Source organism: Pinus tabuliformis, chromosome 6, assembly GCF_031772625.1.
Source record: "Pinus tabuliformis cultivar Carrire ecotype Pingquan chromosome 6, CPIR1, whole genome shotgun sequence".
In the NCBI taxonomy this organism is placed as follows: Eukaryota; Viridiplantae; Streptophyta; class Pinopsida; order Pinales; family Pinaceae; genus Pinus; species Pinus tabuliformis.
The window spans coordinates 398,301,822-398,329,185 of record NC_142292.1 but is presented as its reverse complement, the minus strand read 5'-3'; the positions used below and the strand labels follow the sequence as shown (position 1 = coordinate 398,329,185).

The 27,364-nt window shown below is 38.3% G+C and overlaps 1 protein-coding gene across 2 annotated transcripts in view; it reads right to left on the bottom strand.

Moving 5' to 3' along the window:
• Nucleotides 1–27,364, bottom strand: part of LOC149258983 (MMS19 nucleotide excision repair protein homolog) — a 419,217-nt gene that overhangs the window by 197,155 nt on the left and 194,698 nt on the right. For both annotated transcript variants that reach the window (XM_089417142.1, XM_089417149.1), the window contains 2 exons: nt 18,880–18,966; nt 17,952–18,708 (listed from right to left, as the gene is read on the bottom strand). In XM_089417142.1, the coding sequence (XP_089273268.1) occupies nt 17,952–18,708; nt 18,880–18,966 (844 nt within the window). The remainder of the gene's footprint in view (nt 1–17,951; nt 18,709–18,879; nt 18,967–27,364) is intronic.

Sequence of the window (27,364 nt, the reverse complement as noted above, 5' to 3'; positions counted from 1 at the left end):
AACATGTTTCTAGTCAACTGAGTGACTAAATCACTTGAGTAAAGTGAGTAAGCACCACTAAATAGGACCACAAGGGGCTAGAGTTTCTCTCACTCATGGGGGCCAAGTTTGGTGCCACATAGAGGCTGAGTTGGCCCACAAATTGAGGATTCTGTTGGAGGCCAAATTGACACTTGGGTGGGCAAGAGTTTGAAGGCCAAGAGTTCTCATAAGAAGAGTTGGATTGATAAGCCATCTGAAAGCATCATTACTATGACCAGCACTATCTCTGAGGCCTAACTAGACAAACTCTACTACATTCAAGAGCATTATGTTGGGAGGTTTTATGTGTGATACTGCACTACCTCTACCAGTCATATACCCCATCCAGATGTTAACAAGGTACGCCCTTTTAGGACTATTCTTATCTTGGATTCCCAACCCTGAATCCTCAAAGAATATCGGTCCTCTTCGATCACTCTTATCTTGGATACATGTCCCATCCTCAAAGAGTGTTGGTACCTTTCCTTTCTTGGATTCTTTATTTTCAAGGAAACCATCGATGCTTATCCAATCATTCACCATTCTCTCTCCATGACCTTGACTTAGACTTATGGTTGTTAGTCCTGGTCAAGTGTATGACACATGATGTAAAGAATGCACATGTCATGCCCAACATCGCTCCCTCTCAATCAGAGAGGATATCCCTATTCTCTTTTGATTTAGAGAAAAGATCCTTGCTCCTTTTTAAGGAGACTCCTTTGCTTCCTCTCAAAACCAAAGGAGCTTCTTGACTTGTTATCAAACTGGGAAGTCAACACCATAAGCATTATAAATTGTCTTCCTGAGAGTATCGGCTACTTGTTCTTCATAGCTACATGGCTCCCTCTTTCCTTCACATCTCTTGCATCGATCTTTCCTCCTTCCAAGGTATCATGGACCCATCTTTACTCTTCAATATTATGACAAGATCCAGGTCATCTCTCTAGTTCATCACTTTCATCTTGTCATCATAGATGAAGGCATTATACTGAGCCTTTCCAATTTCCATGTTGATCATCGCTTATGCGTGAAAGTGATCTTCCTTGTTGAACTTCAGGTTATCTTCTTGCACTGCTGCTACCTTTCAGTCCCAAGATGAGCATATCTTGACTTTACAGTTGCCAGGTATTGAGCTTCCCTCAACATTCTTCAAACATTCCATCCAAATAGTTGAACTTGCCTCAACTGTCATCCTATATTCCTGCAACATCCTTCCAGGTAGCAAAATAATATATTAACCAAATAACCAATAATAATTAAAATTGGACCATCTCCATATGGATCTTCCTCGACTAATCAACATCCTCATGGTCCATCTCCATATGGATCTTCCTTCATGCATTAGAGTGCCCAAGGATCAAACTTGATTACCAAGTTAGAACTTTTCTTTCAGAGATTATACTAAATGTTAATCATTATTTTACATATTCTAGAGGAACTCTTAGTCCTTTATTCATCCTTGCGTAAGTGAAATTCCTCCTTTTAAACATCATATAAATATACAAAGCACGTTTTTGTAGATACGAATCTTATCCAAGAGTCACTTTCAATATACATTCCTATGCTTTGTATTTCATCATCTAGCTATTTGTCTCATAATGAACCTACAGCCTGACCCATTGCATTCCTTCATCTTTTTTAAAAGTATTGTTTCATTACTATATGGAATGCATATTATCTTTGTCATAATGCTTCTTCCAAGAACCTTCAAAAGTGATGGTTCTTACAGGATCATGATGATCCACCTTAGCAAGATGACTGCTTCTAACATAATCTTAGAAAATGCCTGGATGAACAATATGCAAAATGGTTTGCCTATCTATCTAGATGATTTCTACAAAGCAACTCAAAGTATACTACTTTCTATGATGTTATACAAAATCAAAGCTTTTCTAGAGTAAACAACAATGCATATTATCTAAAGGAAAGATCAATCTTCATAAAGAACCTGACAGACACTGTGCCCACTTCAATAGTAAAGATCCTTCACATATTCTTTCTTCAACCTTTTCTCAGGTTCTCCCACAGCCTCTACTACATGAGCTTCACTTCTTTCCTTTCTCTTGTTGTTCAGTTGGCTTGGACAGTCCCTCTTAAAGTGTCCAAACTCATTGCACTTAAAGCATTGAATTCTTCTTGGACTTTCCAAACTTTCCCTTCTTTAGCTTCTTGACTCTAGCTAGAAAGGATTGAGACTGTTCATCTGATCCAATGTCATCTTTTACCTTGATTCTAGATTCTTCCAAAATGCATTGAGAACACAACTCATCAAAGGGAGTTGAATATTTCTTGAAGTAGATGCTTGTTGAGAAGCTGCTCCATTCTGGTGGCAATGCATTCAATACACATATGGTCATTTCCAAATCAGAAATTGCTTCTCCAAGCCCTTGCAAGTGGTCTCTTAATTGAGAGATCTTCATGAGAAAGGATGTCATGTCCTCGTCGTTTGATTTCTTCATTTTATGTAACTTGTTCCACAAAGACATATTTTGTCCTAATGTACTTACAGAATACAAGTTTACTAGCTTATCATACATAGCCTTGGAAGTTTTCAAATATGCAATGGAACAAGAGGATCCTTGATGGATTCAACTATGATCCTTTGTGTCGTTACTTCCCTTTCTTGTACTTTGCTATTCCTTGAGTCTTGTCTTTGCTAGTTTCAGTAATTTCACAACATACTCCATTACCTCATGTTCTATAAGTGCCAATTCAATCCTTTTCTTCCAAGCTAGGAAATTCAATGCTCCAAAGAGCTTATTACTCTCCTTGCAGAAAGAACCCATATGACCTGTAGATTCAGACATGGAGTAATAATATGATACTTACTTTATAATCAAGATTCACCTTTTCCTTGATGATGTCTCCAACCTTCTAGATGCCTTCAAGATCTTTTGAAGGGACTTCAATAATGTCCTTGAAAGATATTCCCTAGGATTTCTCCAACAACAACTTTCAAGATAAATGATACCAAGATCCTTTGACGCTTCCTTCAAAGATGTCTATCAATGAGTCCTTAAATAGATCTCCTTCCAAGAGAGATCAATCAACCTTCTTGTAGTCTTCATTTGAGCAAGACAGATCTTCCCAAGATCGATGAGGTCTCTCTTCCAACCCTTGACACTTCAACTTGTCCTTCCTGCAACTCAGAATTGCAATTTCGTCCTCCTTTCAGTCGAAGAAACCCTAATTCAACTTTATTAAGAGATATTCCCTTGATGAGCGCATGATGTAGTCTTGATCTTCTTCTAAATCAATAGGTCATCTACCTCTTAGAGTCCTTCCATAAGTGATTCCCCTTGACAAGCAAACCCTTCTTTATGTCCACAACCATGATCCTTCCAGCTGCCTTCTTGTTCACCTTAGCTCTAATACCATGTTGGAAAATGCAATGTGGCAGTTTATTAATTCCAATTTTCCTTAACCTTAATATTTGTTTTTCAACTGAGTTAATCTTCTTGTATTCTTTATTTAGATCTTTCCATCAAACAAATATCAAGAACAAAAACAGTATCAACAGAGGACACAGAAATTAGGCTCTCAGCCAGGGCAAAACCCAGAAAAACTGTTCTCTTCTTATAGAATTTGCTTCAAATGAGACAACAAAGACCCAAAATTTAGATCAAGTCCTCTTCCTAGAACCAAGTCAACCCTCCAAAGAGACCCTCTAATAGGATCACAATCAAATTAGGTCAACCAGAGACAAACCCTTCTGGAACTGCACTAATCTCAAAATTTCATCCCCTCCTACAACAGAATTTTGGACATCCAGTCACTGCAGAAATTTTGGCCCATGTAACTGCTCCACAAACTGGTATGTGTGAGACAAAATTGCCCAAAAACTTGTCCTTTCCCTTCGCTAGGATTTCTCCTTTCTTCCTTGACATTGTCTTCTCTTTCCTTGACCTTTGCTCCTCTTTCTCCGTCCTTCTTATTACAAATCAAACTTGTTGATGAGTGACAAATGAGGTTGAAGATGTTTCTATTTATAGCCTTTCCAAGAGGTTGAATAGCCCCTTTCTAAGACGCCTTGTCTCTTCTAGGGCCAACTTGTACTTTTGGAGTTTCCAAGACCTTCTAGACTCAAAAATAATTATTTTTCCAATTACATTTTGCCCAAAAGGGATTTATTGTTGAAATATATAACTAGGTTTGGTCTTCATAATGACGTGTAATCATGATTTTACGTAATTGATGAAAAGAAGAAAAATAAAATTATTTTATAATGCTTGACTCATGGGTTTCATGCTCAAGGAATTTTATTTTATAGATGAAGCTCTCATTGTGAGCTACTAGGTTTGGTCATTAAGTCATAAAGTCTATTGAGTCAATGTCAAGTATTGAAGACCCATTTGGGCATGTTATACATTGTAAAAAGAGAATTTATTTGAGTCACAAACCCTCCAAGACCTTATCATAAGCACTCCCTCAAGTCGGCCTTCAAAAGAAATGAAGAAGATTCTAGAATAGCATGTTGGCCTAGGCACGAGATCAAGTCAGCCTATATTGCATGGACAGACCACTATATATAGCAGCACTCGGCATCAGTGTTGTTAAAATCGCGATAAAATCGCGATTTTTTCAAAAAATCGCGATTTTATCACTATCCCGCTTAAATCGCGATTTTTATCCCAAAAAATCGCGGGCTTTTTTTATAACGATTTTTTCCGAAAAAATCGCGATTTTTATTGAAAAAAGCGCCGAGGCGCGGGGCAGCGGGATAGTGATCAGGACTCAGGACTTACTATTCAGGACGCGATTTTTATTGAAAAAAGCACCGAGGCGCGGGGCAGCGGGATAGTGATCAGGACTCAGGACTTACTATTCAGGACATTATTCAATGTTATGTGTGATTTTAGCGCTAGAAATGATATTAAACATCTTATATATTAGTTTTTTTATCATATTTATGTGTCAATGTATTTATTTTATGTTGTAGATGGTTTAGATATTAAAAAAATTGAAAAAAAATGAAAAAAAAATGAATATTTTTGTGCCAAACGCTTTTTTCCCGCTTTTTTTTTTCCGCTTTTTTCCTGCTTTTGCCGATTTTTTCCGCTTTTTTCCCGGCGCCGATTTAATCCCAATCGCGCTTTTAACAACATTGCTCGACATCACTTGAAGAACAATTCGGTCAAGCATCTGAAATAGAGATGGAAGTGCGAGAAACACTAGAGAAAGGGCTTATCATTAAGCGCAGAAAGGAGGAACAGAAACCGAGGTATTTTGGCACTGTTTTGGGCTATTCTCCTCATACGTGTGACAGAAACTAGGGCTTCTATACTAGTATCATATCAGTCCCTGAAGAAGTCTTCAAGAAGATCACGAATCCATCATTCTTGCTAGTCGAGGTCATAAGGAGAAGCCCTCAAGTCAAGCGAAGAAGGAAATCACCATCAAGATCCATAATTCAGCCCACACATGTGAACTTGCAGAAGGTTCAAGCAACCGAGAATTGCAGGACTATGGAGGAAGGCCGAAATTTCCGAATAGCCAAAATTTGCAGTGCTATAACTTGTTTGACTAGTGTTGACTTGGTCAAGAAGAAGTAACAATGAAGAAGGGTCTTGTGAATTGGTCTTGGAAAGGTTAATAGGTCAAGGGTCTTGGTCTTGGTCTTCAAACTCGTCACTTGAAGATTCTATAAGAAGAATTTGTTTGGGTTTTCCTCTCAAGTTGGAGAGGTTTTGGCTTTGGCTGATCGCCTACATCCTGTGTCTCTTGTCTCATTATTGTTTATGGTTTGGTAGTTTTTTGATAAAGAAGATGTTGGGAATCACAATTGTCGTTAGACCAAAACCCGCAGGCATTAATCAACAATTGCATCGCCAGAGATAAGGATCCACAAGAGGCAGTTATTCCATGGCGCGAAACACATAGGGAGCATGCTTTATCTAATGTCCAACAATCTCCCCCCCAACGCAAGTCGGGTGTGTATCAAACTCGTGACCTACGCTCTGATACGACTTGTTGGGAATCACGACTGTCGTTAAACCATCACGACTGTCATTAAACCAAACACTACAGGTGTTAATCAACGATTGCATCACTAGAGATAAGGATCCACGAGAGGCGGTTAGTCATGTCGCGAAACACACGAGGAGCATTGGTTTATCTAATGTCCAACAGAAGAACACTATAATAATCTAATTCAAAGAAGAACCTAATCTAAAGGAGTAAAAATTATTCACAAGCAATTATCATTGCTAGAGAAATCACCTTTTGCTTTTGCCCTAGATTTCTCAACACTTATAAACATGATGTTGACTTCTTTGACTCGTGACAATAAATCCTAAGACCTAGCAAATCCTAGAAGCATGAAGAACATGCTTTTACCTAGAAGACCATCAATAATGAGCATGAAATCCATGCATTAAAATAATAACCCTTTCTTTTCTTCTTTTGTTTGTTACATAGGATACATATTGAAATGAGTACAACAACAATTATGAAAATCAAAACTAGTTATATTTTCAACACCCCCCCCACCCAATATTTACAACAATTGGTATCAAAGTAGGCAAATCTCAAGAACAAGATGGGAAAGGCACAAAGGCTAGCCTCCAATTGCTCCAAGGTAAAGGAAGTCTCCTCTGTTATTATTATTCCAGAACATTCTAAAGACACTAAAGATGAAGTAGTTCAGGTTAACCCAATCTACTTATCTCACGTAGATCTCTTGTTTGATGGAATCTCATCATATATGATAGATCCATACGAAGAAGCCTACAAAGGCAAAGCCATAAGAGATTTTAAAGGAGAGCTTATATCTGCTCTAGAAGAAATAGAGCACTAAGCAGATAAAAGAGAAGAGATTTTGACAAGGCATCTTAAAGAAGAAACCAAGGATTTGAACAAGCTACAAGTAGAATTTGATCAACAAGAAAGAAGACTTAAAGAAGAAATTATCTCCTTGAAGACCTAGCTTGAAGAAGAAGGATTGAAGAAGTGACCAAATGCCACTAAAGAAGAAGGACGAAGATCACGAGAAGCATGAAGAAGAAATTGTAACATTAAAGGTTGAAGTTAACAAACTCAATAAGAAGATGAAAATTTTGCAAGGGTTGGATAACATTGTCAGCTGCAACAAATCAAGTCTAAGTGAACCTTCATGCAAAGAAGATGCAAGCACCAAGTCCCCAAAGGAGAAATTCGAAGAAAAACTCAATAGTGAAATTTTTGTCCTCAAAAGGCCAAGCGAGAACTGTAAGAAGCATGAAGTTGCCAATCCAAGAAGTTATGTTAATGTTCTCCAGAAGAGCAGCAGAAGATTGGACCTCCTCCAAGGTAGAACAATTTCAGAAGACCATCATGGAAATCCAACTCAACAAGGTACCAAAGTATATTTCTTGGTTGTTGTTATTCATGTACAAAATTTTAGGCATAAGGCTAGGGATTGCAAAGCTCATAGCAAGGTTAACTACAAAGGATATCAACAAAACCCTACAAGCATATTTACAAGTAGACAAGTCAAAGACTCTAATGGATTCTCCAGCGAAAGGTACACAGCACTTGCTCCATCATGCAGGTACAACATAAAATGCTTTAAATGTCACAATTTTGGACATATTGCACAAGATTGTAGAAGTGACATGAAGTGGCCACCCAAGCAGATTAGGCAAGAAAGCAAACCCAATAGGGTTTGAAGAAGAAAACATGTCAAGAAAGAAGAAGAAATATCGTCAAGTGGAGCAGGCTCAGAAAAGCAAGACACCCTTTGCCATTGATGTCAAAGGGGGAGAGAAAAGGAAGTGCAGCATGGACTCAAAGGATGTGAAGCAAGGAGACGGGGGGAGCATAAGTGTTGACAACAATGACAAAGGGGGGGACTTTTGGAAGAAATTGGCATTGATATCAAAGGGTGAATGGGCAGCATTGGTTTGATGTTTTGTGTGTACAAATCAATGAATTTGGATGCAAGGACCTCCTAGATTGATAAGCCTTGACATGCCATTTTTGTTTAATAGGTAGCACATTTTGTGGGTCCTCCTTGTTGGAGAGATATTGATTTTTGAAGTCTGATGCCCCAGAATTAGTCCATTTAGCACTGACACCTTTGCCCTAAAAGTTCATGACCTTATCACTTCATTGAAGCCCCTAGAAGAAGGTCAAAGTTTTAATTTAAGTTGACCTATATCCATGAGTCCAGATTAGCCTTGCAAGAAGATATTATAAAGACAAGAAATTAATATTTTAACTGACCAAATATCCTTTGCAAGTCGGCCTTAATTCCTTCAGGTCAACTCCTAATTAAACGTGGTTTTTCAAATAGGAAAATTATTATTTTCAAGTTCGGGTCAGCCACATATTAGGCCTCCATCCAACACATAAAAATTCACCTTACTCAAGTCCATTTGAGGCAAGCAATTCATGGATCTGAAGCAAGAATATATGTAAGTAGCCCGAGGTATGAAGAAGAACAATTTGTGAAATGAAAAGCAACAATCAAGGATAATGGAATGGGTATTTTCGTTGATCTAAAATAGGAGACAGAAATCTCTGTTAAGGTATTTTTTCTGAGCTCTGGTCATATTCTTTGTTTGATTTCTAAGGAAAAATCCAAGTTAGTTAGGCTGTAGGACAGAGGCCCATTACGCCAAATTTTTTGAAATGTCTTTTGAAGCAGACCAAGATCTTAAGCAGATTCATTTCCTCAGACTTATTCTCTATATGATATATTTACATGTCCTAAGGCTCCTTTCTCGTTGTTCAGAGGCTTATCATTCATGCTCTTACCAACACCATTCAGAGGTCTATTTTGCATGTGCTGCAGCAGTTCGATTTCTAAAGTTAGATGGTTTGAGGCAGCATTTTTTGAAGTTGATCTCCAGGGTCTAAAGCAGCTTTTCTTGAGGCAGCATTTTCTGAAGTTGATCACCAGGGTCTAAAGCAGCTTTTCTTGAGGCAGCATTTTTTGAAGGTGATCTCCAGGGTCTAAAGCAGCTTTTCTTGAGGCACATTTTGATGCTCTAAGGCAGCAAATCTGAGCCATCCCCTGAGGCAATCCAAGCTCTTGACCTGAGGCTTTATCTGAGAAATATTCTAGCCTTCCTGAGGCCTCCAATTTTCACTTTGCCTGAGGAAATTTTTACCTCTCTAAGGTAGGTCTTTGAGGCAGACATGCGGCCCTCTAACACAATATACAACCTAGTCTAAGGCCTAGTGCGGCCTCCCTGAGGGAAAATTTCGACCTCCCTCTGAGGCTATGTTTCAGCCTTCCTAAGGCCAGTCCTAAGGTCGGTTCCATCTGTGACAGATCTGGTTTTCTAGGCCAAATTTCGGATCATTCCTGAGGCTTGTTTCTGTGGTTAACTGAAGCTTATTTCAGTCCTCTCTGAGGCAGCTACAAGACCAATCTTGAACTCATTTTCTGAGTTGTTTTCCATATGATCAGAAGTTTCTAAAGCTAATACAAGTTTTGAAGACAGACCCAGACTTATTATGGAACACTTTGTTTAGCCTGTTTGGAGGCGAGGCAAATATTAGGTCAGAAGAGGTATTCATAGTGGCAGCAAGTTCAATGATAACCAGATCTTTGCAAACAAATATGAAGAATTGACATATGAAATTGTGTATTTCTAGTGTGAGTTTGAGACAGGTAAAAGTTGGTCATAGGGGAGATCAAAGGCACATTGCACTTTGTTTGACGAAGCAGCTTGAGGACATGAATTTGCATGAGTACAAGTTTGGTGTTGATGATACAGTGAGCAGTCGTGGTTGAGGAAGAGGACAGTGGAAAGATTGTACAATTGTTGAGATTGTTGAGCATTGTTGTAAGTGGGCCATTGCCCCTAGTACGGGAGCCGAAAATTATTATTCTATGTTTTTGTTAAGGGTGGTAGGGTGGTGCTCAGCAAGGAAGTTGTAGATTCATTCAGAAGGTTGTCACCTCCTTCCTGTGGATACTGGTAGACCAGGGGGTTGTAGCCCCTTCCAATAGTGGCTGGTAAATATCTTGGAGTTGTAGCCCTTCCAGTTGTAGTTGGTAAACCTGAAGTTGTAACTTCCTTTGTAATAGAAATAAATAGTTGATATGATCCTCATGTATTTCTTGATGTCATGTTATTGGTTAATGCTTTTGATACTAAATTGTAAAGAAGAGGGAAATATTGAATCACCCCCTACCCTCTCAGTATTTTCAACAGAGTTAAACAAGAATTTTCAGATATTTCATCATAGTATAGATGAGGATTATTGGAGATTTATCGGGAATCCTATCTACAATACATCTAATAAATAAGTGTTGATTTTGAATGAAAATTCTGACATTTCTGTAATTAATTTCCAGCCATGTTCACTTGTAAATAATTCATAAGTTTTTCAGATTACTGAAGATTTCACTTCAGAACATTACCAGCCACCAAGCTCTTCAAGTTTTGGTGCGACTTCTTGTGAAATCTTGGCTGGAATTGATGTTTCATAGTCTGGAAATTGTACGGGACAGCAAGATAGCCATGTAAACTTAAATTGCAGAAATTCCCAGTCTTCAGAAATGGACCAGCAAGCCACAATATGCACACAAGAGATATTTTCCACGTCTGAATATGCATCTTGCACTTTGTTTTCATGCTCATTCCAAGATAATTTTGAGGTGGAGAATCCTAAATGTTTCATTCTTGAGAATATTGAATAGGATTTTCCAATCTTTAATTATTTGCAATATCCTCAAGAAGATTATTCCAGCCCTATCCAACATGGGATAGAGTGTTGCAAGGGTGCATGCCATTTTCTGCATAAATGTCTATGTTCTTGGTCCCCTTGGTAGTGACTTTCCAGATTTCATCCTAGTATCCATGAAGATTCCAACATAACTGTGTTCACTATTTGATGTGTCACCACTTTGGTTCATAAACAAACACAACAAAAGAGTTTTGCATGTAAATGAAGAGCTTGGGTGGCTCCATTGGTTGTCTAATTACATCTTGCTCTTGTATTTTCTCATCAAGAATAGGGGTAGGAAGAATAAACTTTTGAAGAGCATTAGGGTAGAAAAGTAAGCTCCCTATTATGTGTTGGACCTTGGATAAATCAACGCTCCCCATGTGTTTCGCGACATGGACTAACGCCTCTCATGGATCCTTATCTTTGGCGATGTGATTGTTGACTAACACCTGCGGGTTTTGGTCTGATGGCAATCGTGATTCCCGACAAGTGGTATCAGAGCGTAGGTCACAAGTTCGATACACACCCAGCTCGTGTTGGAGGGGAGATTGATGGACATTGGATAAATCAATGCTACTGTGTGTTTCGCGACATCTCATGTACTTTGGCAATATTGGTTTTTGCATTTCTTGTAAGGCAAATTTCTAATGTAGTAAGCTTCATAGATATGTCAATGTGGTATTTAGGGATGATATACTGATCTAACCCACCACATGACTATTACTTTTGCATACAAGATCTTTTCATATGTGCATCAAAGATTCAAGGTTCTCATGCATTGTTTTCCTAAGAGTACATGTCCCTAAGCAGAAGCCAACTATTACCCCTCATATTGACATAAGTAATAATTGCATATTTTCAACAGTAACTTACAGGGATGCCAAAGTACCATGGATACTCACCTATCATTTTTGCAAGAGGATTGGTGATCATGGTGGTCTTCCTTGATGAACCAAGTGGTTGAGTTTATTCAATCATATGTCTCTATTCACTGCCACAACTAACGGATGGTATACTCCATGGTATTAATGATGGTTCACTCATTTGTTGGAGATCCTTCACAATGTTTCATGAGATCTTGGAGGCCTCGATTCATGTTGCTTTGATCACTTGATCAATAATCATGGTATGCTTTGTTATGGTGTTGGCCTTTGAATTAGCTTGAAGTTGGCACTGGTTCCTTGTACATTTGAATGGGTTGATGAGATTCTGGCTCCAGAAGAAAGCACTCTAGCATTTCTTATGTACAATGTGTTTTATTGATGATAGTTCTTTTTCTATGTGGTTCACGGATTCCGAAGATTAGTGACATCTATGTCCACAAAATATTTGTACCAGGCAGATCGACCCAAAGGGATCACTTCCTATTGGCTCAACCACAGAGCCTAACCTTGAGAGTGTCGACAGAATTGAACCCGTGACCTTTCAATAGCAAAGGTGCTTTAATGATGGGCACTTGACCAATTGAGGTAACCCCTGGGGCTATTGATGATATTTTGTTATAAACATAGATAACATAAAAATATAATACTTCAAACCCTCTTATAATACTTAATTGAAAGTATATATGGTCATATATATATATATATATATATATATATATCACCTTTTGACTTTATAACGTTGTGTCTCACCCTTTTCTTAGGTGGGGAGACTTCACCCTTTTTATAGCCTCCTCTCCTTATATATATCACCTTTTGACTTTATAACATTATGCGTCACCCTTTTTCTAGGTGGGGGGACTTCCCCATTTTTATAACCTCCTCTCCTTATATATATCACCTTTTGACTTTATAACGTTGTGTGTCACCTTTGTTTTTTTCAAGCAAGCGAATTCACCCTTTTTATAACCTCCTCTCCTTTAAAAGAAATGTCAACTACTTTTTCACTTTATATAATCTCTCTACAAGTTGTATATGATATTTAATTGGTGTCGTAGTTTAATTCCTTCTATTAATACAACCCCAAACTTCAAATTTGAAATTCAGACTTGATGATGATGATTATTTCACCCTTGGCTTTTGCTTAGTTTCTTGATATTGACAGTATAACATTTAAAATTCACGACTTTCTCAATGGTTGTCAATTGGCTTCTTTTACCAAATGTGACCCGCGTACGGTTGGGACTCTTTATAGAATACGTGAATTTGTATAACCAATTTGAAATGGATGTATGTATTGGTGGTTTGGTGACAGTTGGCTAAAATGTAATGCAGAATGTGATTGTATGTATGTGGATGGAATGCTTTGAACAGTGGTCAATAATTACGGCAGCGCTAATCTATTGCTTTTTCCTTGCATCAATAAGCACAAGTGGACTAGTAGCAAGATTGTTGGGATTATATTAACCTCTTGAATTTACTATGTTGTCGCCTAAGATGCACACCTAAACTAATGTGGGAAAATTATTCAGCCCCAAAAGGTGTGGTCTTTAAGGCGCAACTCTCAGAGAAGGGGTTGTCACCTATTCCCAACTCTCTCTGTTTGGGTTCTCTCCTAGCTAAACCAAGAGGGGTGGTCCCTAAAGATGACTCTACGAGGAAAACTTGTTAACGATAACAAGCACTAAGAGATTATAATGTTAATTAAATTAGTGAAGGCTTCACCAATTTAGCAAGACAAATATAGTTAGACCAGTTCCAAATATTCTTGCAAGAAATATATGCTCGCAAATGAATCAATAATACTTGTGAATGAGATATATAAAGAAAACCAATAAGTTGCACAATTGGATAAGCTGCAAAGAAAGGGGCTAGTAATATAACACAAGAGATTATGCCAATTTGAGATATAAGCAACAGAAGTCAACAAGACTTTCAAAATGAATAGAACTTATACTTGTATTAAAGAGAAATGCTCCAAAGGGTAGAACAGTACCGAAGGATAATGAGCATGTAATTGAAATTGACAAGTATAAGAGAAATAAATGTTGGAAATATTGAGAGGGGTGTGAACCAATATTTCTTGGCAATTAGCATTTTATTAATCTTTTTCAGAGCATTATTCAATCTTCAACGATATTATTACTACTTAGTATCAGAGATCAAAAGCAGTAAACAAAACCATACAACAATGCACAAGATAGAGACAGTAGATAGAATTTTAGGTGGAAAACCCTCTCCGGGTCAAAAACGACCAAACGCTTCTTAGTATTTGTCTTCTTCTTTAAAAAGAATAGTTACATCAAGTTTTCAGCTCCAACTGAAGAAGGCTCCAACCTATAGGATGCTCCAACACCCTATTTACCATTTGCAACTGAAGGACGCTCCAAAGTCTTGTGCTTTATCATCTCCCACTGAAAGGCCTCTCCAATGCCCTGTCGCAGGCTATGACCTGCCCTAGCACCACCCTACCGCCCTGAAGTGTTCTCATAATACAACCTGAATGTGACTCCAATCACTTACCTTGCACCTCCCTACCACCCTGAAGAGCCGACAGATCACGTTTCACAATTTTCATACTAGATCCCCCTGTGTTGTAAATCAATAAAAGGTAAAGATATTTTTATTCTACTTGATAAGAATATCACTGACAAGTCCGGGCAGCCACACTACTCTAATTGACCAATGTAAATCACTGTTCACCAAACTGAGATCTACTCGGTCAAAATGCCAAACCAAGTCACTATACAAGTTGCACATCAAACCTTGACTATCAATATTGATCACTGCATAATACATTGTCATTGTTGTTGCCACCGCACAGCACTGCGCATAATGAATAAGTATTCAAAGGCTCATGAAACAGTATGTCCAAAACATTGTGCCAAGCTGCTAATGTTGTTGCAAGTACCGGGTAATGTTTTGAAACTCCGACTCTAACTCCGTGTCGACTCGGCTGGCTCGATTTCAATGACTCGATCGTTGTAAAAAATACATGAAATATTTTTTTATATAAAAAAACATAATTTTAAAGATTTTCATTCATGTTTCAAAACACACAACATTAGAATATAGATAGAAGACAACTTATGATCAAAGTAGGCTAATGGATATATCCATTATATCAAAAATTAAAATGGCACCCAGTGCACTGTCCAATACATACATGATGATGATATAGAGATCAAAACAAAAACACATAACCAAGGAGGCTAGAAATGGCCTCTACAACAAAAGTAAACTATGACCAGTACAACTGGCTCGTGGCTACTGCTAGAGAAGCCAAGATCATCTAGATCAACCATTGGTAGCATATCCACATGCTTCACAGTTTGTAACTCATTTTTAATCTTGTACCCTCATCAATCATCTTAGACCATCTCATCAAGATGGATGTTAATAGATGTATTCATGAGAAGAACTACAAAAGCAATTTGTATGTGACACAGTCCAAATCAAGATATAGGATCCCTAACGCCAAAACTTCTGCATCCACATCTACATGCAGTCATGACAGACCCATCTACACCCCATAAAATATTTTGTGGCTATTCTCTAGTTTTAGGATCCCTTGGGGCAACTTCAAGTTTGTTCCCATCAACTTTGTAATATGTATAAAGATAAACTGCCATCTTCCAAGAGAGAATTGCACCTATAAACATTCTAACTAGGATCACATGTCTGATCAACATTTCAATTTCATGTGCCCTCTTTATTACATGGTTCTCAGATAGTATCATTGTTTACTTAGAAATTCACATTGTTCCTTGAGGAATTTTATACAATGAAGGCAACAGATGTCTTGCTCCATTCTTACAAGAGATTTCATGTTCTTGGCAAAAAATTCACAACATTAGATCCTATCAAATTGCCAACACCAGACTCATCACTTTATATTTTCAAGCACTAAACGATTCATGCCACAGGAAGCCGTGTGAACAAGTAAACAACCTATGAAAACAGTGAGCTAATGTGGAATTCATGTGTCCACCAGCTTTTAACACAAATCTCTTCACCAAAAAGCAAGTAAAAAAAAAATCGTTTTTTTTTTAGTTTTCAGGCCACTGTTACCGAACCGGCCGGGTTATTACCAAGTCGGTCGGGTTATTACCGAGCCGGCTGAGTTGTTAGACAACTCGGTCGGCTTGGTAATACTAATAACCCGGCCAGGTTATTACCGAGTCGGTCGGGTTATTACCGAGCCGACCGGTAATAACCCGGCCAACCGAATCGGTTTGATGGCCGATTCGACCCGGTGAGGGCTTGACTCGGACTAACTCGGCCAAATCGGTTCCAAGCCGGCCGATTCTTAAAAGTTAAAACAGTGGTACCGGGCACTATAGTCTTATGATGGCTCAAGCCAAGATGCCTCAGGTCATCCCTATGACATGCTTGCAATGCTCTCAAACTCTACCCAAAGATGGTTACCAGCATGCGTTTTATAGCTAGCTTAGATATGGCTATAAAACACCTTCTAGAATGTCATACAACGCTGCCAAGTCAAGTCAAAACATCATATTGAGATTGTCAAATCAAATCACTGCAACATCACTGTTGTACAACCAAGTTCTTGTCACTGTCACGAGTTATGTCAATATTCTTATGTGCATCAATGTCAAATCTATGTGTCAAGTTACCGTCATGTCAATTCAAGTTTATATGTCAAGTCAGTATGTCAAGTCACTGTCAAGTATGTCTAACTGCTATATCAAGGATTACTTACTACAAGACTTGCCATCAACCTTCATGCTACAATCATATCATTATAGAGTCAATTGTCAAGATCAAGCTCAACGAGGTTTAGACAAGGGTTTTCCCGCTTCCAACTACAGATTCTTCACTTCGTCCTCCTCCAACTTGAACCTGCAACTTTGGCCTCCTACTGCAGCCCAGAAACCCTAGACTTTGACACGTGTGAGAGAGATAGAGCCCAGAAACAACAAAATCCATCCTCCCATCTTCTCTAGTCCTTCGCTCTACTTTCTTGGCATCCCAACAACAAATAGAACACTTTTCTTGATAGATCGAACTTGTGTGAGTGTATCTCCAAATGAGGTTGAATTGCTTCCTTTTATAACCTTTTCAAGTGGTTGAATTCCCTCCTTTAGGCCGACTTGTACACTTGGAGATTCTAGGACTTTCTAGACTCAAAAATATTTTTTTTCACAATTACAAATTGTACGGAACGACCTTATAAACATGATGTTGACTCCTTCGACTCATGACAATAAATCCTAAGACCTAACAAACCCTAGAAGCACAAAGAACATGCTTTTACCTAAAAGACCATCAATAATGAGCATGAAACCCATGCTTTAATAATAACAATTTTCTTATATTTTTCTTGTTTGTTACATAAGATACATATTGAAATGAGTACAACAATTATGAAGACCAAAATTTCTCAACACCCTTTCTCCATCAAGGTCCTTCCTTAGTATTTAATTCCCTTAAGACTTCATTTTCTCATTGTAGGTCAAGTCATTGGTCTCTGAAGTGTGTTGATCATCTTAAAATTTAAAAAAAAACTCCTTAAACCCTCTCTCCTAGACGGCTAGGGAAGCCGCTAGGGTTTTAATAGCAGATTTATGTCTAAAGTGTAATTTTATTCCATGGCAGTGGCTAGTTCAGTTTCTACTCCTAGTTCAGTTTCTACTCTCTCACAGGGATTGTATTGTTATAGATGATGCCATCTAATATTATAGGGTTCACCTTCATATCTTGACAAACCAATCCACAATTTCTTTTGGTTTTCTTATATGGAAGATATGTTATGCACTTCTTTTACTGCTATTACTGTTGGTTGTACTTTTCAGTCCCAACTCCCAATTCTCTATTTTGATAATTCACTGACACTAATATAATTTATTTCTTACTTCCTATCAACTGCATTCTGCTTGCCTGCTTTGGAGCATGAAAATGCTCCAGCATTGAAGTTTTTCAGTCTTCACAAAGGATATCATTCAAAAGACATTAAAGAGAAAATATTGCTTTTCTGTTTGAGAAGTGCCATCACTTATTCTGTAATTTCCAGTTTATATATCATATTAGGGTTCCAAAACTTCCAATACTATCAGCAAGTGTTCATTTAATCAAACAACTAAATCAACCACTCAAAGCAGTGGTTAAAAAATGAATTAAAACAAACATTTTTTGAAAAAAAGGGGGTACATGCAGATGCAAATAACTCACTTCCATACTTCAGTAAATCTTAAATGAACTATAATGCAATAACTATAGATGAACTAAGTACAAACTGATGCTCCTCACTTTGAATGTCCAGCAAAAGAATCCATAACTGTGAATTTTGAAGCAGGTAGTGCATGTCTGCATGAAAGGAGTGACATTTTGACATGAGATTTTTTTTTTTAAACAACAAATTTATACCTCCCAAATGAATGATCTCATTTTGTGTTGTCAATTGTGATTTCTGGCAATCAATTCCATTGTGCGTTGGAATGGCAGATGCAAAAGCAATTGTTAATGGATTTGCTAAACACTGAAGCAGAGATAATGAAGTACTTCCAGAGCTCAGATCCAATCTAACTACTGGTTGTAAAACTAATCCCTCAGACAATATTCTGTTTGCTTGAACAATCTGATCACAAATATAAAGAGCACTAACTGTCACGAAGCAGTTAGCCGCACTTATGTTATTTGAAGCAAGTAATGGACCAGGCCCTTGATCCAAAGGAGCTCCCATAGCATCTAGAAGTCGTGGCAAGAATCTTTGAGACACAATAAAACAAGAAGCAAAAGAAGATTTTGCAGTAGCTGATAGCAACCTTCCAAGTGCTTGGACTTGAATCCCCAACTCAGTTTTTGAAGGAATCACCTTTGCACTCGCATCATTTTTGACACGCCTAAATATTCCCTCCAACTTCTCATCTTGAAGTAAAAGCTCGAGTAGCACTCCAGTATCATTTCCTTTATGACATGCCAAAACACAATCCGTCAGACAAGTTAAAGCTTCTTCCAACACATCATTATCTGCAAACCCATCACTAGCAACAGCCTCTGAAATAGGCCTTTCAGCGGTTAAAATTTCATTCTTCAAAGAGTCCCAAATAGCTGCAGTGTGACTTGATACAGCATCCACTCCATATGCAATAGTGCACTTCCCTAGATATTTCAGTGAATCAACCTGTATAGAGTTTGAAACATATTTTGTAACTGTACCACAACCATTCTCCAATGGATGAAGTGAGAAGCAAAGGATTCCATAGCATCATACTTGTTTCTGCGCAGCCAAGTACAAAATAAATTTTTCACAATTGATATTATTGATTTTACAACCATTCAACCTGATACATACCTTGGCCATACGTAAACTTGATGAAAGCTTTTCTAGGAGCAAAGGGATCGAAAATGGAGCAAAGAGAGGAGATGACATGAAAGCTCCCTGTAAAAAGCATTATCCATAATCAATGTTAGGCTGAGGGAAGAATACCTGTGTAAATTTAAAGATTGCAGAGTGCTGAGTTCAAGACCAGGATCACAAAATACTAGCACCATTATTCACTTATAACAGAAGAACCTCCAGCCATGAAAATATTTACAAGAAATAACAAAATAACCAATGCTATATTTCAGATAGCATTCGATAATTCCACTCATTTAAAGTAGAAAAAACACATTCGCATCATAATAATATATGGACTCATCATTCTACTATCTAGAAAATTGGAAACATAATATTGCGCCAGCTGTAATAAGCATCTGGAAGAAGGTCATATTTATAAAATTACAAAAATCATGGTCCAAAATTGAGGACTGGAACCTTGTGATTCTGAGGTTATGAAATTGCATGTAGCCTTTATCAACATTAATTCACCCTATATGCTTTGGATCTTTCCCAGGATTTAGTAGTAGTCTTGTCAGTTTGGCCTCCTGTGCCTTAGAATGTAACTACTGTCGGTCTTCATAATTATATTTGATGAAAAGAAAGGGAAAGAAATTTTATTGTAAAAGAAAAATTATTTTGAAGCATGGGTTTCATGCTCTTTTATTTATTTTCTAGGTCAAAGTCTCCATTGAAGGATTCTAGGTTTCGTCTTGAGTCAAAACAGTCATTCTCATTTTTATTAGACCCTTCTTGGACCTTTGTATCATGTAAAAAGAAAGAGTCAAAAATGTCATTTGTCACCTCCACACCAAGTCTGCCCTGTCCTCATGAAGTCGGCCTAGATTAGGGCTATGCAACGCAGCAGCATGACTATATATAGAGAGGCAGCTCGACTTATTTGGAGCACGCACTCAACAAGTTCGATCTACAAGGGAAAGAGGTAGAAAAGAAGAGCAAAGTTGAGGAGAAGGAAGGAAAAAGCTGGGAAAGACAAAACCCAAGTTTTGGGGCATCTCTCTATCACATGTGCGAAGTTTATGGACTGAAGTTGGAGCCAAAATTTCTGAACTAGTTGCAGGTCCGAAATTCTGAAACTGAGGGCCAAAATTTTGGATTGAAGTTGCATCTGAGGAGCTGACACTTGGAGACTTTGGCAAGGATCATCTACTAAGGAAGGGCTGACTTGGTGATTGGAGGAGGTCTTTGTCTAGGTCTAAAAGATCTTGGATTATCTCATCTTGATTTGAATCTACTAACGGAAGACTTGGACTAGGTTTTCCCCTAGATAGGGTTTTTTCCCTGGCTGAGTGCCTACATCTTGTGTCTCTTGTTCTTGTGATCTTCATATATATTTAATTTCGTAATTGTTTGATGAAAGATAAACTAACAAAGAAGTAAAAAAGCCAACATAAATCACAAGTACTTATCAAGAAAAGAGGAATCAAACCCTAATTCCTACAAGCATTGATTTCTCAACATGGTTTCAGAGCTAAGGTGAAAGGACTATTTGAAGATCACTTTGTTAGCTATCATCTGAAGAAAGGAAAGCATCTTGGAAGTAAAGACAACTCCCTCAGTGGCAAGCTATCTAAAGATGGGACTCAAACTCTTAAACGGTGCAAGAAGCTTTGTTAAAAGGATCTTCTACAATCTATCTAAGAAGGTCAAAAGTGGAGGGTTCTTGGCTGCACTTACAGGTACACTAAATGATCACAATGCTTGGATTATTGATCATCGAGCCTCAAGACACATGACAGGAGAAAGTGGACAGCTTCATACTCTATCAAAGGGATCTTCATCACATGCAATGGAGCTTGGAAACAACAACATTTATGCAGTCAAGTGCCTTGGAACTACACAATGAAGCTAGAAGGAGGAGGAAAGCTACATCTCAACAACATTCTCTATGTCTCAAGTTTGAACAAGAATTTACTTTCCATTTCTTGTTTAGAAGATAAAGGAGAAAGGGTTGCTTTTGTAGATGGTAAAGTTTTGGTTTGGGGAAAGGATTCAAGTTTTGAAAAGGCAAGGGTTATTGGAATTCGTGAAGGAAGACTATATAGAGTTATAACACCATCTCCTCAAGCCCTTGTTCACATGGAGATTAGTCCTATAGAACATTGGCATAAAAGGTATGGGCATATTCATTACAGGATAATACCCTCTCTAAGTCAAATGGTGAAGGGCATCCCCAACATCAAGGAAGACCATAAAGGAGTATGCAAGGGATGTGTCTTAGAAAAGAAGTATATGTTGAACAACCGGAGGGCTTTGAGATAAATAGCATGGACACTCATGTTTGCAGATTAAACAAAGCTCTATATGGCTTGAAGCAAGCTCCTAGGGCTTGGTATGCAAGAACGGATGCCTATCACTCAAGGTATGGCTTTGTCAAAAGTTTTGTCGATGCAAATCTCTACATCAAGATAGTGAAGAATGAACCAATTATTATACTTTTATACGTGGATGATCTATTTATTACAGGTGTGGAGTGCAAAATTCTAGAATGTAAGAAGTTGTTGGCAGCTGAATTTGAAATGAAATATTTGGGACTCATGCACTACTATTTGGGCTTGGAAGTTTGGCAGAAACCCAGTGAGATATATCTTGGTCAAGGAAAGTACATAATCAAGATGTTACAAAAGTTCGGTATGATGGATTCCAAGCCTATGACCACTCCCATGATCACAAATTTAAAGAAGTTGAGAAGCTTTGACTCTTGCCCCACTGATGCTACAAGTTATCTTAAGTTAGTGGGTTATTTCATGTTCCTAGTTATTACTAGACCTCATATATGCTTTGTTATAAATGTTCTTAGTCAATTTCAGTTGGAGCCTCATCATGACCATTAGATAGTTTCCAAGCACATTTTGAGATACCTACATGGAACAATTCATCACTGCCTAAAGTATGATGGAAAGGAAGTTAAACTAACAAGTTTTACCGACTCTGATTGGGGTGGCAGTGAGACAGATGGAAGAAGTAATATTGGTGGTTGTTTCAGTTTGGGATCCGCAATGATTTCATGGATGAGTAGAAAACAAGATCTTGTTGCTTTAAGTAGTGTTGAAGTCGAATATGTTGTTGCATGTGAAGTAGGAAAAGAAGCAGTTTGGTTAAGAAAATTGTTGTCAGATTTGTTTGAAGGGCCACTGGATCCTACTGTGATAAATTGCGATAATCAAAGCAGCATCAAGATGTCTGAAGACCCCATATCTCATGCCAAAATGAAGCATATCAACAAGTACACTACATTAGAAGTTTGGTGCAGGATGGGGTCGTGAAACTACAATATATTCTGACAAATGAGCAGGGAGCTGACGTGTTGAGGAAATCTCTTTCAAATAAGAAGTTCGAATATTTTAGAAGCATGCGTGGATTGGTCGATATTACAGATTTAGTTGATAGGTAGAGATGAAGCATCTTGGGGCGACAAGATGCTAGGGAGGACATTGGCCAGCCTATGTGTTGATGTCCATATCTCAAAGTAGGGAGGGTGGCATTGGTCTTTGAGCTCCAATCTTAGATACGCACCTAGATCCCTGAGTTGGTGTTAGAGCTTAAAAGCCTGATGGTACTTAGAGTGGCTAAAGCTTGAGTACACCTTAGTGCCATCTGATTAGAGTACCCTGGTCAGGGATCTAATCTGTATCATTGTGTGTGCTATGAATCTTCATAGATCATATCATATTGAGATCTTCCATGTACCTATATATATATATATATAGATATGCAATTATGAATAACTCCCTAGTTAAGAGAGAGTCTTGAAGAATGTAACTATTGTCGGTCTTCATAATAATATTTGATGAAAAGAAAGAGAGAATTTTTATTGTAAAGATAAATTATTTTGAAGCATGGGTTTCATGCTCTTTAATTTATTTTCATTGTGTGTGCTATGAGTCAAAAGAGTCATTGTCATTTTTATTAGACCCTTCCTAGGCTTTTGTATCATGTAAAAAGAATTATTTTTTAGTCAAAAGTGTCATTTGTCACCTCCACACCAAGTCAGCCCCGTCCTCGTGGAGTCAGCCTGGTTTAGGGTTATTCGACCTAGCCGAAAGAGTATATATAAAGAGGCAGTTGGACTCATTTGGAGCACACACTCAACAAGTTCACTCTACACGGGAAAGAGGCAAAAAAGAAGAGCAAAGTTGACGAGAAGGAAAAAGTTGGCAAAGACAAAAATCAAGTTTTTGGGCATTCTCTCTCTCACACGTGTGAAGTTTATGGACTGAAAATCGGGCCGAAATTTTTGAATTAGTTGCAAGTCCGAAATTCTGACACTGGGGGCCGAAATTCTAGATTGAAGCTACATCTGAGGAGTTGACACTTAGAGACTTTGGCAAGGATCATCTACTTGAAGAAAGGGTTGACTTGGTGATTAGAAGTCTTTGTCTAGGTCTAAAGGGTCTTGGATTGTCTCATCTTGATTTGAATCTACTAGCGGAAGAGTTGGATTGGGTTTTCACCTAGATAGGGGTTTTAACCTGGCTGAGTGCCTACATCTTGTGTCTCTTGTTCTTTTGATCTTCATATAAAATTTATTTGGTAATTGTTTAATGAAAGATAAACTAACAAATAAGTAAAAGAATCCAACATAAATCACAAGTAATTATCAAGAAAAGTAGAATCAAACCCTAATTCCTACAAGCATTGATTTCTCAACATCTTGCCAGTAGAGTGGAGGTATAAGTATGGGCTATGTTGCCACAAAATCTAGTAGGCCTCGGAGAGGGGCACCTTACAAGGTTGATACTAGACCATGAGACAACAATGGTCTAGTGGCCCATTATCACCACAACCAAAACACCTTGCTCTTTATGGATGTTCATCGATGGGAGGAGTCATGGTATATGTGAAGGTCACCTAATAAATATTCTAGGGTTAGAGTACAAGGTGACACAATGAGGCCTTCCACAAGAAAGACACAATTTAGACTCAAGGCTCCAATAGGAGGCAATTTGCACTCTTGATAGAGGCATATTAGATAAAGCACTAGACCTAGGGCTTGTTTAGTAGATTGAGTGTTGGGATGGCCAAAGGTCAAGGCAAGGAGAAAGGGTTTCCAACAATGATCTTCAACAAGAACAAGGCACATGAAACCCTCAAAAAGTCCCCAAGTTGAAGCTAAATCCAAACTAGGGTTAGCTTAAGGCTAGTAAATAGGGCAAAGAATTTTATGGATGAAATTGAAGTGAATGCCTACCAAAAAAGGGGATTTTGTGGCAACCACTATCCTATGGGCATTTAGACTCTCCCATTCCAGAAATTCCTCTTCCCTAGGAACTTGCATCGAGCTCGAGCTTGGCCTTAAAGGGACCAAATTAGGTAAGAGAGAAAGAAGGGTATAATGTATGGATCAATGTTAAAGTGATCATCAACAAAGGATGGCCAGTGCCTTACCCTTGGGTGGATGGAGTCAATGAGTTGATTAAATCACCAAACAGTTGCTAAGGGGGAAGGATAAATGACAACCTAGCATCAAAAACCCTAGCAATTACCTATTCAATGGATCAAGAAGTTTTGTGGAAGAGCTAATTACAAATCACCACTAGCATTATCATTATTTAACGAGTAATGCATGCAACAATGATATCTAGATTCTACCAAATAGATATTCAACAAGTTAGGGCATAATAAAAAACCCTACATTCAATATATTGCATATATTTGACATTATGAAAACAATTATTCAATGGTAAGCTCACTTACAACATCACATGGATGAAATTCCATTCATTCATCCAAGACAACAACACCAAAGACAATCATTTTGCTCCTAATATCAGAGTGCATTCATAGGTCACGTCTCTAACACAAGAAAAGAGGGTCAAAGTTCTCTAAAAAGACGTCGAAATCTCCAAGTTGTGATGATGAGTTACAACAAATAATCTCTCCCCCACTTATATGAGATGTCATAAAGTTAATTTTAGCCTAATGCCCCCTAAAATAATAAAAAAATACTGCAACAAGTTAGGTCCCAAGCTGACCTAATAGCCAATTACAAAACACAAATGATGTCTGAGCCATGGGGAAGAATGTGTTGACATCATCCAGGCTTAGGCCCGTTTTAGGACACGCGTTGAGAGTTTAGGGTGCCAAGTGATGAGTAGAAGCTCTCTAAAATCATGATGTGAAGGTTGCCCTTCACAATTTTGTTTCTCTCTCTTTGTGGGCCCCAAAATGCAAGTGGACGATAAAATGTCGTCTCATGGGTCTACAAGTGGCCAAAATGCATGTCTTTGTCCCAATGTTGGGGCCTTTCAAGGTGGTGCTAGCCCTCCAATTCTCGAGGTGTGACACCATCCTCCTATAGGCCCTGGATCAACTGCCATCCCTCTAATAGTGTTAAGTCGGCTGAGGGCATGTTGGGTATATTGTTGCACAAACTAGTAGGCCTAGTATATAGGCTAAAGCTAGAGGGCACAACAACTATTTGGGACAAATTCGACTGTCACCACAGCCTATGTCCCTTTCTCTTCTCAGATATTCACTGACGGGAGGAGTCCCAATATCCCTCACTTGTGATTAATATGTCTACACTAGGGTACATAGTGAGGCATGGATGGCTCTTCAATGGAAAGGCTCAATTAAGGAGTGAGCTTTGGGAGAAGCTAGGATGGTTTTCCACTAAAAACCACTTGACAAAATTACTATACAAGACCTAGGGTCAAGATATTTGACGAGATAGGAGTACATCCAAGGTCAAGATAGTCAAGAGAAAAGGTTTTGAATGATAAGCTACTAACGTACAAACCTTTAAGAAATCCCTAAGTTGAAAGGCAACTTCAAGGGTTCCCACTTGGTGGAATAGCTAGGGCACCAAATAAAATGAAATTCCACCATCAAAATTCTTTCAGGACTTGAGGATGCCTAGAAGAGAGACTAAAGAATAATCGAAATCTTATTCAGACAAAATTCAAAACGCACTCTCCTAGAGGATTTTGCACCAAGCACTAGAAGGCTTCCCTTGTAGCCTTAAAGGGACGAAGCAAAGAGAGAGAAAATGGTGAAGGAAGAATGATTTATCAATAAGATGATCACCAATGATTCTAGACCACTGCCTACCTATTGGGTATAATGGAGTCAGAATTACTTCGATTTGATAATTTTCGCTCACTCAAGGAGACCTAATGTAGCTTCATTAACCTTAAAGGAGGCAACTTCACAGCTATAGTAGAATTGTATACTTCATTGACAATATTTGATGGAGTTTCAAGAACGCAAAATATAAGATTGACCTCTAGGAATATTCATTCACCAATGCTTATGAGTACTGCATGCAATCCTTCCAATGATTTTAATGTTCTCATAAATTCACATTAATATACGGCACATTAAAAACCATGAAATAGCATTCCATACATTAGACATTTAAACATGTAAAATATAGCATCAAAGAGTGCTTACAAGACAATGGGAGTATACCCATCCATTAACATTGCAAAAAGAAGCTCCAAGAAAATATAGCGGAATTTTTCCAAATTTCAAGGTGCATCCAAACATCCAAAATTAGTCCAATATTGCAAGTCCAAGTGTCTCAAGTAGAGAGATTGAAATGTGAGGGATCATATCCAATACAAATGAGGACTCTCTTATTTATATGAGGCTCCTCTAGTTCGACTTAGCCTAATTAAGGCCCTAATAATATTTTAATGTGAAAATAACATGTCTTTGACAACAAGCCCACCAAATAGCAACTAAAGTGAATCATAAGTCATCCCAAGGGGGTTGAAATAGTGCAAAATAGAGTAAGAAGAGTCATTGAAAGGCCAAGATGAGTCCTCTAAGTGCCATGATGAAGACGAGGGCTCCATAAATGATGATCAAGGGGGTGTCCCCTTGATTTCCAAGCAAAACATCATGTGGTGCTCCCAAGTGGTTGTGGGGCACAATCCATGGTCTCATGGGTCTCCAAATGGCTCCATTACAAGTCAATGCTCCATCAATGAGGCATAGAAGATGACATGTGCCCTCCAATGTCTCTTTTGATGAGATAAACCTTATCTGGGTCCTCGATCAGCTCCCAAGTGTCAGGTTTCAATGTGTGCCCCACCGGGCAACATGGTCCAAGTGCATCATCATCCCTGTAGGACTGGGGCACGAACAAGCAATGTGTGGTACTAAAGAGGCCCGTGGTATGGAAATCAATGCTCTACAATAGTGGATGCCCATGGCTCTTAAAGCTCACCCTATAAGTGTCATTATGACCCTCTAGAGGGCTTGGATCCTGTATAGGGAGGTTGAGTGCAAGATGGAGACCCACCTACAATCTAGTAAAAGATCCAATGCGTCTCCTCACCTTCTAGTACAACAATCCATTAGTGCAATTGAGTAAATAAGCTTGTTAATCAGGGGCAAAAGTGGACACATCATAGTGGCATGCCCTTCCAAATGGGCTTTAAAATGTAAAAGTGTTACCTTGCTCGACAATAGAGGCTAATGAAGGACC